The 19,490-nt window shown below is 37.9% G+C and overlaps 1 protein-coding gene across 2 annotated transcripts in view; it reads left to right on the plus strand.

Moving 5' to 3' along the window:
- The window catches only part of map2k5 (mitogen-activated protein kinase kinase 5), a 68,143-nt gene that overhangs the window by 47,354 nt on the left and 1,299 nt on the right, over positions 1–19,490 (plus strand). For both annotated transcript variants that reach the window (XM_089129531.1, XM_089129530.1), the window contains exons 18-21: positions 89–115; positions 441–473; positions 7,179–7,240; positions 10,815–10,860. In XM_089129531.1, the coding sequence (XP_088985657.1) occupies positions 89–115; positions 441–473; positions 7,179–7,240; positions 10,815–10,860 (168 nt within the window). The remainder of the gene's footprint in view (positions 1–88; positions 116–440; positions 474–7,178; positions 7,241–10,814; positions 10,861–19,490) is intronic.

A 19,490-nucleotide genomic window follows, 5' to 3' on the forward strand; every position in this document is an offset into this window, starting at 1 on the left:
AACATGCTAATTGGGTGTAGCTTGCTTTCGATCTCGCATACTTATTCTCACCTAAATCCCTTTCTCTATTATTTTTTTCTCTATACAGATTCAAAAGAGCCAGGGCTCCTTAATGGTAAGTGTTTTTTTCCCATGTATTTTCAGAGATGTAGGCAGCTCCTCTCGCAACCCCTTGCAGTTTTCTCCTCACTTCGCTTGGTTGCCTCCCTCGGAAGTTAATACCAGATAATAATACGCTCTGTCTTAACAGCCTGTATTCAGATGAGGTGCCATTAGAAATAAGAAAACATTACAGATCAAATGGCTTTTCTCGAGTCAGAGTGCATTTGATTAAGCTGTATTGCTACCTGTTTTATTGCATTAATGATTTGATTTCCTTTGCACTGTAAGGATGTTGTATGGGGTCTAATCTCTTTTTCTCCTACCCCCCTCTATCACAGCCTCTTCAGTTATTGCAGTGCATTGTTGATGAGGTGAGTCTGTGTCCCATGTACGAAACCGTCCCTAATGGGGTGGAAAGCTGATATTTTGTTTCCTAATGAAGCGAGGTGTATTATCAGCTCAGCTCAGGGGTTGAGCTCTGAAGAGCTGGAGCTTTCGAGAGCTCGGCCGTGCTGATGTCAAGGCCGTGAACAGAACAATTGGCTTAACTCCGGGTTTGACTTGTAAAATAATCATCATAGTTAATAAATAAGTGACTAAATTATGAACTGTTTAATATTTTTTCTTATTTGTACACAGTGCACACTGCAGCTCAATATTTTCAAATCACTTCTTTGTCTTTTTCTCTCTCTCTTCTTATTCAATCTCTTACACACTTGAAAAAAAAAAAAAAATGAAACGCGCACACACAGTTTGCTGGTTTAATGTAGCATGACAGGGCTCTGGACAACTGAGGGTTATGGACCACAGAGTTGTTGCATTAACCTTGACATCTGTTAGGCGCTAAAATACACCCAGCTAAACCCTGACACTTTTTCTCACCCTCGTCTTTTTGAAGGGTCAGTTAAACCCAGATATTCCTCGAAATAGATACAGCTCTGTGTTAAACTCACTTCTCTGATATAACCTGATATGCCTAACTCTGGCATGTATGTGGAGTTGAATGCAGTATTTCACTCGGGGTGTAAATCGGACGGTTAATGATGATACGATTCCTTCAGCCAGCGATACGATATTTGCCGATACCTCAAAAAATTCTGCGGTATGATTTCGATTCGATTCAGGACTATATCGATTGATCTATTGCACACCCATTTGGGACATTTACAACAGAAGAGTTAATTTGCAAAAACAGATCACTCCGTTCTTGTTCATTTTATTATTATCGTGCATTCCAACTATTATCAATAAAACTGCAGCTGAACATGAACTTTGTATTTTTAAGCTCAAAATAGTTGAAAAAAAAAAAAAGTCTAAACCCCACATTCTTTCCCATTGTGTTATGCTCTGTCTTTTTAGCCTGGCTAACGCCAGACCACGTATCATTGAGAATGAGATGAGGTCTGGAAACCACATGTTCATTTTCTCGTATTTGAGGTGTGGTTTACGAATGCCAAGAGCCATATTATTGGGTGCTACGAATGTCTATCAAATGCGCCTGTACGTAGCTCATAGCCAATCGATTCAATGATACCAGATGACGTATGTAGAGCGACAGAAAATTGAGAGATTTCAGAGAAGTCAGAGATTTAGGAGATTTATGTATACACAAATGCTGTATCAAAAGGTAACTTTTGCATCCGCTGCAAGGATTGATTCATAGATATAAAAAAACTGCTTCGGTGTGTCGCATATACATTGTCATCGTCTTGCTGCTCCCTCCCCATTCTGTGATTGGTTCCCTATCTCAGGTGAAAATTTGGTTTTATGGTGTCCAGGCTGCCTAGCAGCGTGAATAAAATCGCGCTGCGGCAAGGCAGCATGGGGAAATCCAGGCTACTAGCTTTTATAAATTTGTTGTTGTTCGCTCAACAGCAGCCCTACACGTTCACCCCAGGCCACCATTTTCCTTTTTCATTTAAAATAAAGATGGCAAGGTAACAGAAACATATGATCTGAATGGCTGTATGGCAAACCTCAGCTGATTGTGTCATTAAATTAGCAGATCTGAAGTAATATGAACGGTCATCTTTAACACACTCAAACAATCACCAAAATTGCATCGCCTCCTCAGCATTTAGTTAAAGCCTGTAGGCCACGGTAACTACAACATTTAAATGCGCTTTCCACCGCTATGTGAGTAATTAATAAGTAATTGTGTTAATTGTGTGTGTGTGTGTGGTGGGGGATTCTCTCCCTTCTCCTCTCTGCTTGAGCTACTCACTGACACATGCTAATAACAGAACGCCACAGAGCGATGGAGAGGGAAGCATAAACACACATTAAACATACCGAACGTGTCCTTTCTGCTATAGATTGCTGCACGTAATTAATAATTAAACGGCCGCTCGTGTAATGAGTTGACCCGCGCGAACTGTTCATTACTCACCCGGCAGAGGCATCACTCAAACTATTTTCTGCCGTGCCCTTCGCTCCATCTCCCTCAGGCCAAGAGAGCGCGCCGCCACGCTGCTGCCGATTGCATTCAGCTGACCAAGGCCTTATTACTCACTGCCACTGATTTACAACCTTCGGAGAGAGACAGTGAGAGGGAGTTTGAGATGGGAGTTGTGGGTGCTCCCCAGGACCTACTTTAAAGAGTAATCTAGTGCACAGACCGAGAAAGAAGCAAAGTGAATGTGATGGACTAAAAGAGCAGGAGAAAAGAGAACATTTAGAAACTGTACCTGAGAGAATATGAGAAACAGGCAGAATAAAGAGGATATCCACCTGAGAAGGGCATCAAGACCCGGTCTATCATAAAAGCGGGAATGACTATTCTGTGTTGTGAATGTAAGATCTGAGACCCATTAAACATAAGCTTATATACCATCAGTGATGATGAAAATCACTAGATAGCAAGAAGTGTCATGAAGTTCGTGGGAGAAATTCAGGAAGGTCAAAGGTAGTTGATCTTGTAATCTGACCACTTGTACTTGGAGAGGATGCGGTTAATGACAGTCTAGCTTGTTTGAAGGGCATTGTGTTTGAGTATGTATGGCTGGTTTCCATGGTGACCTCGGTATAAATAATCAGCCGCAAGGTCTCGCAGCACTCATGCGAAGGGTGAATAAATGGCTAAATGAGGTGAAGCACGCCAGAGCTGTTTTTTTTTGTCCTCTTGTTTACTTTCTCTCGATCAAGTCTTGCTGATTTGTCGTGCCCTTCTTTATAGGAGACGCTCTATTTCAGATCTGAACGGCAGCCCATCTTTAATTGTCCCTCTTTGCTCGTGCATTGAAACAACCCTGATGCTACTAATAAGACTCGGGCTTAAATTCACCTCTGTAATTACTGATCTAATTTTGCCTGATAATTGCTGCTGGGCAATTACATGTATATTTACTGCTGGTATTGTGGAGGAAGACGGGCCGTGGTCTGGCTCTGTTTGTAGTGTTGGATAATGGCAGCAAGCTGCATAATGTAACACTGCTTTCATCATCATCATCATCATCCTCATGCAGCCGCCACATCAAAGACCCCAAAATGAAGGTGTTTGCGCATCCATAAGTGTATGTGCATCTGTTTGTGTACGCGTACGTGTGTGAGGCTGTGCGCATCTCGCTGTATTTACATGTGGCTGGTTATTCGTGTTGCTCTGAATCTGTGGTTTTGGTCTAGGCATGGGACATGTATGTGTACTGTGGCCTCCAGGCTGTGAGACTTGGGTGCGTAATGATGTATAGCTGTGCTTGTTCACCTCTGGCTATGTTCATTTGAATAGGTGTTTGTTTCACACCCTCTAGAAAATGACTTGGGTGATGTTGGCCCCTAAAAAGAAACATTTAGGAGCCAAATTACTTTTTTAGTTGACTAATCACAGATTTGCTCAATAAACATCAAAAGCACTTTAGTTCACTTCCTTCTTTAACAGACTGGGTTTAGTTTTTGTCCTACTTTCCACGACAATTGTATAAACAGTTAGGCCTTTTCCGCACAGAGATCCGTTTAGCTGTTTACGTAAAAATGTTCTATCGAATCGGCATTTCGTCCAGACAGATCCGCCGTTTTGGGAGCCTGTTTTTTTAAACCGGATCGCAGAGTGGATAAATCTGAAAACGACACCCTTGCGTTTTTGTGAGGCCGGCCAATCCGTATATTTTGTGAAATAATGATGTCATCACCCCACGTCGATCCTACTCGGACACCGCTATGTCACGGAACTCCAACAACAACTGCGGACTACATGCTTGTGTTCGTGCTGCAGAAGCTACTGATACGTTTTTATTCCTTTATTTAATATTTACTTTTTTAATTTCTTTTTTTTACTTTATTTATATTTTCTTTCTTATTCTATGATGCTTGTCTGTTGTCTGAATTAGACATTTCCTATTTTGTTTGTACCAAGCCATTTATAGTTGTTTATATTGTTCAATAAATTTCTTGGTAAATAAAATAAAATTAAAAAAAAAAAGTAAAATAAGCTACTGAGCCTTTTATTGTATACAGCGCACAAGGTTTATGCGCATGCGCCTAGTCGTCGTCTTCATTTTTAGTTTATCTCAGTGGCAGAATTACAGCTCTCTTTTGAGACGGTTTTAGTGGTTTAGTGTATACGCAGATATTTCTTGAGGTGACGCCGTGTTTACTGATTTTTTTTCATTGTTTTTTTTTTTAACGAGGGAAGAAACAAATCGGATATGGCAAGCTCTGGCTTCTCATGGATGTGGCCTTATATAATACTTTTTCTAGTTGTGTTTGTACTTTTTATGCTGTCATTCTAGTGATCATGATTGTATATGTGCCATTCGCTGCGAAAAAAAATCTAGCATGTTTCTTTTTAGTAATGGTTCTCGGTCCATTTTAAATCAGTACTAACAGAAAAAGAACTCTTGTTCAGTTAGGGGAGTGAATTGTAAACTTAGCTCTGAATGAATCAATGACTGAGTCTGATATACGGCATATCAGGTTATTTCTTTCCATTATCCATTCTTGTTTTGTAAAAGGCATTTTGCTTGTATTGTGCCGGAGAGGTTTCCTTTAATTCCAACTGGCTGTTAAAGCAGTTTCTTCTCTTTGTCCCTTATCTTTTTGTGAAAATAGAACAATTTCCTTTCAAATACATCAATCCCACCCAAACACCTTGAATCTAAATTCTATCTTTAACATGACGGCTTTTAAATCTGTGTAACATGTTGATATAATAATTTCTTTCTTTCCCAAAGGTCATATTCATTCAAATTATTTTTATGGTTGGAATACAAATAATCTTCTCTTTGAAACAGGCCATTTTTTTTCTTTCTGCTCTAGTCTCGTGTAAAAATTGTGGCTCCAGTTTTCTGATAAAGATTATATTACAATGAATGTGTCAGTTTGATCTCAGTGGTGTCTGAATATGTGCATTGCCGCAAGTGTCCTATTCACCCAATGAGAAAGATATCTGGAATTTTCACTTGTTTCATTTAGTTTCAGCGTGTCGGTCCTTTACAAGTGGCTGATTTAATTTGGTTACCATGTTAACTATTTGGAGGTTGAGGTCGTAACTATATATTCTTATCAACTGTATGCTTTCTGCTTCAGGGGCCCATGAATGGTAGCCTGGCTGCGCCCGCCTACGCACTTCCGCTCAATTTCATTTTCCTTCAGTACTGCGTCTGGGACCGCTCCATATCCTTAGGTTTCCAGAAATCAATTTTTTGTAGGACCAATCAGCGAATAGAGGGAGTGGCTGAGAACGATGACGTTGATGTAGTGCGTCAGTTTGAGTGCAGTAATGGCAGCGGAGAAAGACGTGAGAAAAGCTATTCGGTCCGTTGTTGGAAAAGAAACTGCCGAATATACAGAATTTAAAGCCGGATTGTTGTCGTCTCACCTCTTGTTGCACAACGGAGGACCAAGTGAAGGAGGCAGAAAGGTTGGAAGTTTGTGCTGGGCAGCTCGTGCACAATGACCGTGACATTTTGGACTTTAGCCTGGTGTTCGCGGTGTTCGGAAGCCCCGAGTCCTGGCTGCTAAACTATTGTTGAAGATCCGCTCAGGAGTCATGTCAGTCGCTCAGATTCCCAACAGTAAATTTACTGATTCTTGTGATGAATAGAACATTTTGAGCCCCTTTGTGCACTCGTACAGGAGGTTGGTGTGTCAGTTTTACATGTTGTAAATCATACAAATTGGTTGTGATTTAAAAAAAAAATTGTCATAAATAAAAATTTGAAAACCCATACTTTGGAGACTATATTTGATTTTCAGTTTTAGATGTCAATGGTTAATTTGTTTTAATAAAAAAAAAAAATAAATGCCATATAAAAATGTACAAACACATACTTTGAAGACCATAATTAAGGTAATTAAGAAACAAAAATACGTAATATGAAAAATTGTTGTTTATTACACATCTGCAGACAGACTGATCATTTACTGTAACTTACAGCATTGACTGAATAATCACTAAATATACATTTCGAATTAATAATTGTTCCTAGATTAACAAAACCTGCAGCTCTCGTTGACTGAAATCCTATTGTAAATTTAATCCTCTGATCATTCGGAGTTCGGACTTGTTGTTTCTTTTACTGTCTATGGTTGTTTCCAGCCGTTTTGGCGCATGACATACGTCACTCACGACCACACATTAGCGATTGGCTATGGCAGATCGTGAGTGACTCTGGGCAGATCCAATAGATTTGAACTTTAATAGTGAACCCGCCTACAAGGAAGGAAACGTTTCTCAATTGAGGGAGGCCAGACTCTCTGTACAAATGAAATGTATGTACGAGAGTCTGGTAGAACCAGGCTACATGAATGGCTCTCTCTCTCTCTCTCTTCAAGCTTTTTGTCTGTTTGTGTGTGTTTGTACCATGTTCTGTGCATCAGAAATCTTCCACTGTCCAACAAAAGAGGGGTTCAGGTGCTTCCAAAATTGAATATACAAGGCTGCTTTTGACTTTCCGCACGTATAATACCTCATTATGGATTGTAACCTTTCTGGAACGTAGTCAAGGCCACATAAAACCTACAAGTTATAAACCATATTTTTTTTTTGTGTGAAGTATAAACATGTTATTGATATTTTTATTATATTTTGTGGATGTTTTTGTAAATAATGATTTTAACAGTGTATATTTGTTTATTTTTAGGATCCTCCCGTGCTTCCAGTCGGCCAGTTCAGCGAGAAATTTGTCCACTTCATTACTCAGTGGTGAGTGTTTCGAATTGAACACCTTTTTCTTCTCTTGCGCCTCTCATAAATAAATAAATCCCTATCATGTTGTGATGAATTTGCACTGATAAATGAAAACAAAAACTAAGAACACATGTTATTCAATAAAAAATTAATTCAGGACATTAAAATATATATATATATATATATATATATATACACACACACACACAACCCCCATTTCCAGAAAAGTTGGGACATTTTATCAAATACATTACAATAATCAATCATCTGTGTTAATTCTCTTGAACCTTCATTTAACTGACAAAATTACAAAGAAAAGTCATTTTGTAAATACTGTTTAATTTTGAGTGTGTCTGCAACACACTCCAAAAAAAGTTGGGACAGAGGCATATGTTGTCACATCACCTTTCCTTTTAATTACAGTTTAATTATTTGGGAGTTGTTGCTAGTGGAATTTTTAACCAATTTTGCCTGATAAAAAAGATCTGCTCAACAATCTGTGATCATTGTTGTCTGATTCTCCTTTTCATGATGGGCCATGCGTTTTCAATAAGAGACAGATTTGGACTGTCAGTCAGGCACATCCATGGTTGAAGAGTGTCTAGAAACCACTCAGTTGTAGCACACGCAGAATGAGGCCTGGCATAGTTTTGCTTCCCAGGAAAGATGTCATCCTGATGCCATTAAATGTCTCTCTACAATCCCAATGTATAGTACGCTTCCATGTCAATGGTACCTTTACACACATGCAAGTCACCCATGCCATGTGCACTGATGCACCCCCCCTATTATTACAGATGTTTGCTTTCGTACCTGTCGCTGATGAAAATCTCGATGTCTTGGGGATAGAGAACTCGACGTCCAGTTTTTCCAAAAAACAAGCTGAAACGTGGACTCATCTGACCACAGGACACATTTCCACTGTCTTTTAGAGCATCTGAGATGAGCTTGGCAGCATCTCTGCATTGAACAGATGTATAGCTTTCTCCTTTTGTGGAACAGAGATTCAAGTTGATTCAGCGTCAAACTGAGTTAAGAGAGAACTGTTTTATAAAGTACTCCTGAGCTCAAGTGGCTGTATTTAACATAGCAGCATGACGCTTTCTCATGCTATGCCTTATGAGAGCTCAAAGGTCATACAGATTTAAAGGAGGTCTCCTGCCTTGCCCTACACAGACTGAACGAATCTTTTCAAAATATTATGTATAGTTATAGTAGTTTGTTACATTTATATAGCGCTTTTGTAGGTACTCAAAGCGCTTTTACATATGTATGGTAGATGGTGAAAGACATAAATGCTTTGCCATCTTGATTTGAGAGCTGTGATTTTTGAATTTTGACAATGCTCTCATGACATTGAGCACAAAGGACCCATCTTTACTGAGAATCTCTTTCACACCCAAACAAGATTCCCTCACCTATTACCAATTCACCTGCTAATGGGGTTTAAAAAACTATTCCAAAAAACTAACCCTCTACCCCAACTTGTTTGGACTGTTGCAGCCATCAAATTCAAAGTTTGTTTATATTAACAAAATACAGTTATGTTGGTCAGTGAAAACATTGGAAATCTTGTCTTAGTACTTTTGTCAGTTAAAAAAGGTTCAAGAGAATTAACAAATCCCAGATTGTGTTTTTTATTGCATTTTACAAAATGTCTCAACTTTTCTGGAAATGGGGTTGTAAATATATAATATTAAAATCATAATATTTCGCAATATGACTTTTTATGGTATTTTTGATATAAAAAATGCAGCATTTTCTTTCAAAAACATAAAAAAATGTATTGAGCCTGAACTAGTGTAAAATCATGTATAAAACTTGTAACATGAAGTGATCCAACACACAATAGCCTTTCCTGAGTCTACACACCAAACTTACAGCAGTTAGACTAGCTATACACAACAGTAAATATTTATACAACATCTGTCCCTGGTCTCCTGACCTTGGTTTCTCAAACACATCTGCACTCAAATTTGCCCTCCACAGGTCATGCCCCAAAACACAGAATTCCCCACCAACCTCTTTCATGGTTTCTCTGGCGCTCTGGGCCTCTGGGCATGGTGGGTGAACCCAGATGTTTTGGGACTTGTTTAGCAGCTGATGTTTATCTGCAACTCACTTTATTTACACAAACAGGTCACCTGGCTCACTAGTGCCACCCCTGCCTGGCACTGCTCTTCCAACATCCTTTTCTATTATTAGCCTGCTCTGAGTGGGTGTCATTCATCATGGACCAAATGATGCCTCTGTAGGCTGCTCTGTCCCTATAATCCCTAGTACCATTTCTTATCTGGGTCAGCTTGACTAATTTACTTGCACTTAGGTGTGATCTGTGCCAAGGAGAATTGATAATTACTTACCTCTCCCTTTATCACTTTGTGATGCAGTTATATTAACCTCAACAGAACAATGATAAAGATGATGTGAGGATAAAGATGCATACTGGATGCAAGATCTACAGTAGGAGTGTTGTAGAAGGCATTTATATATATATATATAGATATAGATATAGTATATGTATACTTATAGAGTCTGTATTATAATTTGTTTAGTTAAATTGAGTTATTTTAGTTCTTCAACAAGATGTTGCTTTGGCAGCTAGCTGAAATAAAACAAGTTCAAATTAATTTCAGTTATGATATTTTATATAATGTTTTATGGTTGTTGGTCTAGTTTTAATTTATGATAACTCTGATACAGATGATGGTGATAATGTAAAATGGGTTGTGAAATAGCAGGATGGAGAGGTGAAAGTTTTCATTGCAGGTTCATGGATAGTGTGGTAGACTTGCCGTGGTATACAGTGATGAGAATGGATAATTTTATATCAGGTAAAGGGGGGAAACAATATGACTGAACATTTGCAACACTGTAATAGCAGAACAAATAGAATGGCCTTAAAGGCACACTATGTAAGATGTTTGGATCAAAATATCCAAAAACCACTAGAACAATGTTTGTTGATTTGTGTACTTTATTATACATACAGTATTATCCCAAATATTTTTAAAAATGTTTAAATCCAGAGAAATAAGCAGTTTTAACCAGGACACGGACCGTGTCTGTGCGTCGCCCATCAATGACATGACTATCAATGACTCGATTTCCATTTTATTTTGTAGAAACCATGAAAACACGAAACATCATTGAAGATGATGTGCAGTGCAAATTCAACTGTACTGAACACTCTTTTCTCTTGCATAGACACCTAATATTATTTGTACCTATGAGGGGAAGTAAATGATAAAATACTGTACATGCATCAGTCCTTTAAAAGTCTGTATTATGCACTTAAAGACTGCCTTGCGATTCAATGTTAGTGTGTGATTCATATTTTCAATACATTGACAGATAAATGATTTTAAAACATATATCGTGAATATTTTGTGTAAAATACACATACAATAACACAAAATACACAATAACACATAATACTGAGTAAAATTAGTCCTAAAGTGATGTGGGTAAGTCAAGGTTTGTCCTTCTGACATGCTTCTTTTGCTTTCATCCTTTTAAATGAACAGTGGAGGATTAATTGCTACATGCATCACATTTATAATTAACTCTTCTGCTTTTTTTTTCACAGTATGAGGAAGCAACCCAAAGAAAGACCTGCTCCAAACAACCTTATGGTGAGTTTCTTTTCCTTACTTTTACATTTCCCCCTTAAGTCTGAATAAGCCTTCAAGAGGATTATAATACAAAATGCCAATTATTCAATGGGGAAGTGAATGGGTGTATTTGATGGTGGGAAGGCTTTTGTTGGTACTCTGTGTCTGGGTTTGTTTAAAACCTTGACCTTTTGGTTTCTTCTGTTTTTATTTTGAAAACTTTATGTATCCTATTTTCCATACTCAACTAATCTATAACATAGAAGTTCAATGGCCGTCAGGTTATTGATTTGAATTTTGTAAGTGTTGGGTAACCTTTGACTCTTCTGCTGGGGATTCAGTTGAGGAAGGACAAAAAAAGCAGCTGCGGTCAATTGTTCTGCGTTAATGTGAGGATGCTTTGTGTGTTTATGAAGGGCACACAGCTATTAGTTGCTCTCGGTGCTTGAGCATTGTGATATTAAACCCTTTTAAATGTTAACATTTTAACATCTTTAAAAATGTGTGTACATTTAATGTTTTTGTAAATATAAGAACTTCTTTGAGGCTTCTTCTATCAGGTTATTTAAAAGGGATCATGAACTTTAAACAATGTGAAGTTTGTTGAGATTGTCAGCCAGAGGTTAATTAAAAGTTGTAACAAGATTTTAATGTTAAAATTGTCTGATCAGTGGGATCTCTGATGCATTTCTTAGCTCTCTAAACAATTAATGAAAGATATACTCTACTCTTCATATACTCTAAATCGAAGAGAATACACAAGGGAGGGTGTAGGTTTTTTATAGGGAAATTTAAAACAATGTCTAAATAATTTCCTTTTTTTAAAAGTTATAACCAATTTTTAATGTTTAATTTTGATGCGTATTTTATGTTTAAAGTTTAACCTATTCATGGAAATTGTCATTTTGGGGAAAAGTTGGATTTTTTTTTCATTGTCCTCATCCAAAAAGGAAACATTGCTGTCTCATTTCTAAGACTCAAACTTAAATTAAGTACATCATGATTCACTGGAATTCTGATTCTCAGGCTAAATCTCTTAATGCTTATTATGAAAAACTCAATAATTACCGTGTCCTGTCTCCCTTCTGTCTTTGTGCCACTTGGAACAACTTAAACTCTCCCATTGGCTGGGCTGATTTAATTTGAGGTTGTGTGTCAGCTCACACTTTCACAAAAGTTAGCATTCAGAGCCTTTAAAAGACAGCGCAGTCCACAATAATCTGACTGCTAATGCAGAGATGCAGCAGTGCACACTGTGGCCTTGTTTAAACCTGGTATTAAGATGCGTTTTAGCCCATCGGATCACAAGTGGACGATGCTGAATACAGGTGTGACTGTGAGCGGGTCTAACGTTTTTGAGCTTATCCACTTTCAACCACTTTCAGAGGTACTCAAACGCATTTCACCAGATTGCTTTCGTGGTGTGAACGCTCATGTGGTCGAATGCATTCTATTTCTAACAGCCACAAAAGACCGGCTACTGATCTAATGTGTAAACATTATGGGAAGCACGCTAGCCTGAAGACCAATGTTTAATTTGAAGATGAAAACGTACCAAGCACAATGTTCTCTCACCATTCCTGATTTCTAACACGCACTCACACCGTTCTGCGTGATCTTGCAGCTATCAGAGCTCTCCGTTTGTTTTCCATCATCTCCGGGCGCGTTCCTATGTAACTAGCTTATTTTGTTCATTAGATCGAAAATTTAAAAAAATAAATAAATAAATAAAAAAATTACCCGCCCATAGACCCTTCCCTCAAATAAATCAGGACAGAAGTTATTGAAAGTGGACAAAAGAGAAAGATTAAAACAACAGGTTGGGTGTGTGTGTGTGTGATACCTGTGCTTCAGTGTTTGCTCTCTCATCATATTGATAGACAGACAAGATTTAACTCATCATTCTGAGTGTAGATGAGATTGTGGGATGTTCTTGTATCTTCTTCATCCTCCAATATCAGATGTCTATATTCAAGCACTGTTAATAAAACATATATCACTGTTAATTTTACTTTTTTTGTTTTAAAGAAAAGCTTTTATTTAGCAGGGATGCTAAATGGATCAATGACATTTAGAATTTACAAAAGATCTCAAATATATTTCAAATAAATTTTCTTTTGAACTTTCTATTCATCAAAAAATCCTGAATCATGTTTTCACATAAGTGTTAATGCCATTGCACACTGAGTCCGAAATTCGCATCCGAAATTTTTGCACGTAAAAAAAAAATTCGACCTCACGCTATGTCAATCTCGCTTGCACACCGCCTCCGAAACTTTCGTCCGTCATAAAGAAATTTGGATTGGTGTCGATTTTCTGCGTTTTTTGCCTCCACAGCCAGCATTTTGAGGACCTCGTTCCGGACATCATTCCACATGCGCAGTGCTTTCAGTTTCAATTCGATCAAGTATCTTCTCTTCTCTCGATTGGATTACGAAAGGAATAAACCTCCCCTTTCAATCAGATTGAAATTTCGGATTGATTAAGGTGTGATTACAGCAGCCAATTCGAACTAATGTATTATTTGGGTACAATATATAACCTGTAGCCTATACAGCTGTTCTGTCTGCCCAGCGCATCCACCAGGCCCCGCGCGTAGACATACTGCCGGTCTCTGTTCAGAATCGATTGGTTCATTGAAATTGGTGGTCTTGTTTTTAATATGTAGCGCCAGAATCGCAAGCAAAGCATCAACTGACATTCTGAGGTAAATTTTGAATCGCTCAGGATAAATTGGCAACTCCTTGATACGGAGGTGGAACTCCTTCCTCTCGGCACAATTTCAGCATTGGATGGACCCAATATTTTCTCTTTTTTCTCTTTTCAATAAAAGAAAGAGGGCAACAAAATCATCCTCACTGCTTGACGAATCCATTTTGTATTTTTGCGGGTTTTTTTCCGCAAAGGTTTAATAAATACGCATCAAACTCAGTGTGCAAGCTTTCTGTGCGTGACGAATTTTTAGCCTGACGAACACGAAAAAACGCATACTAAAATTTCGTACTCGGTGTGCAATGGCCTTTAAGCAGCACAACTGTTTTCAACTTTGATAATAAAAGGAAATGTTTCCTGAGCAGCATATTAGAATGATTTCTGAAAGATCATGTTGGATCAACTTTATCCAACTATTCTACTCACTTGTTGCCTTCTTTTTTTTTTTTTACTCAATTCAGGAGATCCAGGTTTATTTCCCCCTTGTTTATATGTCTGTAACGTGCAATCTCTTAGTTTTAGTTAGATGCAGTGCAGTGATTGACATCTTTCTCTCTCATTGTCAGTCAGCCTTTTAGCACCTTTTGTCCCCTCCTGGCCTTTTCCACACCCACCCCAGGCTGTCTGGGGGGCTCAGCTGCAGTAGCCTCAGCCAGGGACAAAAAGCTGAAAGAGTCCTACAAACTCACAGAATCTGTCACAGCGCTCCTATATCCACCCCCACGTTTCCTGATTACGTGGGCTGATGAGCTAAGGAGCGATTGCTTGTGTTCATGTGTTTTAAGACCCATGGGAGCGGCTCTTAAAAAGACACAGTCTCTCTCTGAATGCCAGCGGCCTGTGCCGTGGGGATTGGGATGAGAACAGGCTTTGAAAGCCCTCTGACACCGCTCTGATGACTTGTTTACACATTAGCACGCTGAGGAGCTTCTTGAACTCCCCGGAGGGTAATCCTACCTTTTAGCTCTCGATACTGTCTGTCTGCCACCCCTCCTCCTCACCCACCCCCTTGATAATGGGGGGTCTTCAAAGCTGCCGGACTCTCTTCGCCACAAAGACTTGGTCAAATATTACACCTCAGAAAATCAGAATAACTCAATCAATTTCAATTTAGCTCGGGCAGTTTTTAAAGTCTTGTCAAAAGCCACTTTAAATGGGTTTGTCTTTAAATTAGGGATGTTATTAATTCTGATTCACATTAATGTAACAGTTACATTAAAATGATTAAATGTTAATGATTACATTTTAAATTATTAAATATATTGAAAGAAAATAATATATTGGAGTTGGTAAGAATGTTTTAATGTTTTAACCAAGCCTTCATTTAAATTAACAAAAAAGAGCAATAGTGTAATGTTATTTCAAATAACTTGTTTCTATTTTAGCTTTTCTATGTCTGTGATGATATTGCTGAATTCATTCTCACATGTCCATTGTTGCTCAGGAACCATTTCTTATTATCAATGTTAAAAACAGTTGTGCTGCTTAACTTTTTTTTGTGGAAATCGTGATCATTTTTTTCAGGATTCAGGATCTGAACTGACCTCAGACAATAGTGTATCTCCTATGATATTTAAAGCTATGTTTACACATGGCAGGCTATTTTCATAAACGGACATTTCACCCCTTCGTTTAGAAAAAAAAACTTTGTGCACACCTGTCAGTTTTCAGAAAAGTGTTTGTTTACACAAACCTGTGTATACTGTTCAGATCAGAATTCCATAAATAATCACATATTGTGACGTTGGCTGCCTGAAACTCAGTTTTTCTCAGTGTACATGCAAACGAAGGCCAAAAATCTCCACTCTGGCCAGAGTTTTTAGAAAGAATCGTTTTCAGAGGCGAATTCTCCATTTGCGTGTAAACAAAGGGCACAAACAAAGGGAAATCTCAGTTTTTCAAAATAACTAATGGACGTGTAAATGGGACCTAAGTCTTAAAGTCAGCAAGTTTTTGATTCACTAAAAAAACCCGCCAGAAGTAATTTGTTCAAGAATCTGTATTAGTTCTTAATAAGACACAGGTTCTTGGGTTCCCAGCAAAAACAAGTAATATTGTGTATTCCGTTTTCTGAAAACACTGAGTTTGTAAAACACAGACCTGTTTTAGTGATGTAGAAATCTTTTGGTGTTGTTAAGGTGCTTGGGTTTAATAGGTGTTGGTACCCGACCCTCCCATCTCACTCACAGATGTAGCTTAAAGTCCCCCTCTAGTCAATAATGGGCTATATGCACGCATGAGTTCCGCATTTGACACAAGGATGCTCGTCCATTTCTGGTTGTGGAGATTAAAGCGGAGGAAAACCGAGGAAAACTGGATTATGGCAGAGTCTTCAAAATTTACTGTCCTCCCGTCTTTGAAACGAAACGTAAATACGTTTAGATGTAATTTTATATATAGTTATGTTTATTTAATATAATTTTAAAAAGAAGCATAAACACAACGAGGGGTGTCTGTTTTATCTGTTTTTGTGACTAACGTTTCTTTAGTATAACCATGGAGTATAAAATTCAATATAAATTCTCGGTTTTGCATTGGACTCTACGATCGGCGGAAGTTATCGAGCATCCTTAAACCTTCACCGGAAATACCGCCGTGCATAGAGCCCATTGTATCCCTTAAAAAATGCAAAAAAATGTCTTCATGCCTTAAATAGCTTGAATGTAACTCAACACCCTTGTCTCATCAAGGATAAGCAGTTCTATGAATTTGAAAATTAGTAGGGCTGGGTAATAAATATCGATTTCTCGATATTAATCGATTCTCATTTTTATGAACCGATATCGATTCTTTAATCTCAAGAATCGATTAGTCATCCTGTTTCATTTGAATGAATGGATCATTGTATCGCGGCTGCGCGCATCCAAAAAATCGCAATAATCTTTGTCCTTTGTTACTATTGATATGAAACAAAGTCTCAGTTTTCAAATTACGTCCATTTTCTTTAGAAATTCAAAAACATAAATAGCGTTTTGGCGCTGTGGCGTGAGATCGCTCTGGAGAAGCAGCAGCGCTGATCTCTCTTCCGCCTTAATAATACCAGTCACAGCGCTAAATAAACATGAATGAGCATCTGAAAGTGTGTTAAAGATAGAGTACAACTTATCGAAATCCGTATCATGTCACATTGATTCGCTCAATCAACGTTTCAACCGTGGAAAGACGTCAGTTAAACAGCTTGTAATCAATGTATCATCATATTTACCTCAGAAAACCCACATAAACTCGTTAGTTAGCTAGAAAAAATAACTCTAGAGAGGAGCATTTTGCTAAATATATACACCATATTACACATGCATTATAATCTTAATGTTCTTCAATATTTAATGCATATTTGAATAAATCTGACAAGTTATGACAGCCACCATTTAAATGTTTATATTTCATATAATCTTCTTCTTATAAAAATAAATAAAAGTGTAATTTAAGTGTTTGTATGGCTACAAAACAGTTAATTATTACCTTCATATTAGGCTAATGAAGCCTATAGGCTACAACTAGACTCCCATAGTTTACAGCATTAGTTAAGAGATTGATTCCCTTGAGAAAAATGGCCATTTAATTGTAACTGATATCCAAAATAATCGATATTGAATCGAATCGTAATCGAATTGCAAGCTTGTGAATTGAAATCGAATCGAATTGTGAAATTTGTCTCAATACCCAGCCCTAAAAATTAGTTCCGCCTCCACTCACTCACACCAGCGATTGATTGGTTACAAAGTAGTTTGTGATGTCAGAAACACCAGTGATTTCAAACCCCATTTTTGAGACTGTCTTTGGTTCACTGCAGTTTTAAGGTGAAAATACTCAGCGATAGTGTTGACTTATGAATTTGCGCATGGTTCGTCTTAAACCATGTTAAATACCACATAGGCATATAAACAACATTAAAAACTTGATTTTTTTCACCACAGGGTTAGTTTAACTATAAGTGAAGTAGACCTACCCTGCAGCTTTTTAATCCAAATAGATGGTCTGTCCCATGGTGACTGCTGAATTAAAAGATTGTCATATACATCGTCCTATATCCAGAGGGAACAGGTCGTTAGTGTGCAAATCTGAAAAGACCTAGTTATTACTCCGACTTCTTCACCTTCCTTACTCTGTGTCTATCTCTCGTGTTTTCTCTCGGCTTCAATATCAGCCTCACACACACACACACTGTGACACGCATTACGCCGAGCTGTCGCTGTTCACCAACACATTCTAATGAGGTGATGACCAACCACTTGTTATAATTGCTTTGGACTCTTTTTAATTTTCAAGCTTATTAATCATATGTAGAGTTATTTAAAATTGCATAAATTAATCTTAGATTAAAAAGCCTTTAACAGACTCAAAACAATTAAAGAGAGAGGTGAGATTTCCCCTGGGTTTGGCAGTTTTACTTTAATAGAGAATTCAGGTGATTATCACACTTTGATATGAGGCTGTGATTAATGTAGCCACACTTTTAAATGAGATTTTGCCATTTATTTATTTTTTTGTTCACGCGTCGGAGAGGTAAAGCAGGGAGACGCTAATGACCTAACTAACAGAGTATTTATACTGCCTCTCCACTCTGCAAGTGTGCTAAGCTATCAGCAGGTGGGTTAATTAATGGAGGTCCTGTTTCTGGCATGCTCCAGCACACACACATACACGGAACAGAGGGACACACAGGTGGTGCGCTTTGTGTGTTTGTGATCCGTCTCAGCACATCCAAACAAGCGGGTGACCATCTAAGCTCTGATTTATTTCAGGTCATCGGGCACACACCCAAATGTACGTCTTTGCATTAGTTAGCGGACCTGCACACCTTATCAGCTTGCGTTCTGCTAGATACGTGTCCATGCTTGACATTTATTGTTAAATGTGCTTACGCTCTTATTGTTTCTTTAACTTCAGGCACTTTTTTGTCTGTGGGGTTGGTTTTACTAAAACTTTTTAGATTTTGCTAAATGCTGTTTTGTTTTTTGCCTACTTTTCAAGTGTCTTTCATGTGCAAAAAAAAAAAAAAAAAGGTTTTATCCTTGTCCCAGAACTGTTAAAGTCTACTGCCAAAATGATTTATTACATTGAAGGCAATTATAATCTACACAAATTGTAATATTTATTGTGTTAAAAAAGATGTATTTGCCCCACAGTTGTAGTATAATTTCCAAAATACAGCAATTTTGCCCCATATCAAGTATTTTTGAGAATTTATTATTACTTGGAGACATACAGTGAAAAGCTGAGATGAAATATGAGACATGTGTGAGGGGGAAAAAAGAAAAATCGAGTTGCATATTTACCGGTAATCATGTTTTATAAAGGATTAGTTCACTTTAAAAAAAAAACTTTTTCTGATAATTGACTCACCCCCATGTCATCTAAGATGTCCACGTCTTTCTTTCTTCAGTCGAAAAGAAATGAAGGTTTTTGATGAAAACATTCCAGGATTTTCTCCATATAATGCACTTCAATGGGAACCAAACGGTTCAAGGTCCAAATGAGAGTTTCAGTGCAGCTTCAAAGGGCTTTAAACGACACCAGACGATGAGTAAGGGACTTATCTAGGACCCTTTGAGTCATGACTCGAAAAAAGATTTGTTCATTTTGATGAACGGGTTCGAACAGGAGAGTCACGAACGCGCATCACAGAACAGAGCAAGGCAAGCATTTGTGCTTATAAAACTTAAACTTTTTATATATTTTTTTAATGACCGATCGTTTCGCTATAGATAAGACCCTTATTCATCGTCTGGTGTCGTTTAAAGCTGCTCTGAAACTGTCTTTTGGACCTTGAACCATTTGGACCCCACTGAAGTCCATTATATGGAGAAAATCCTGAAATGTTTTCATCAAAAACCTTAATTTCTTTTCGACTGAAGAAAGAAGACATGGACATCTTGGATGACATAGGGGTGAGTAAATTATCAGCAAAAGTTTTATTTCTAAAGTGAACCGCTCCT

This window comes from Pimephales promelas, chromosome 1 (assembly GCF_988280905.1).
Source record: "Pimephales promelas chromosome 1, fPimPro1.hap1.1, whole genome shotgun sequence".
Lineage (NCBI taxonomy): Eukaryota > Metazoa > Chordata > Actinopteri > Cypriniformes > Leuciscidae > Pimephales > Pimephales promelas.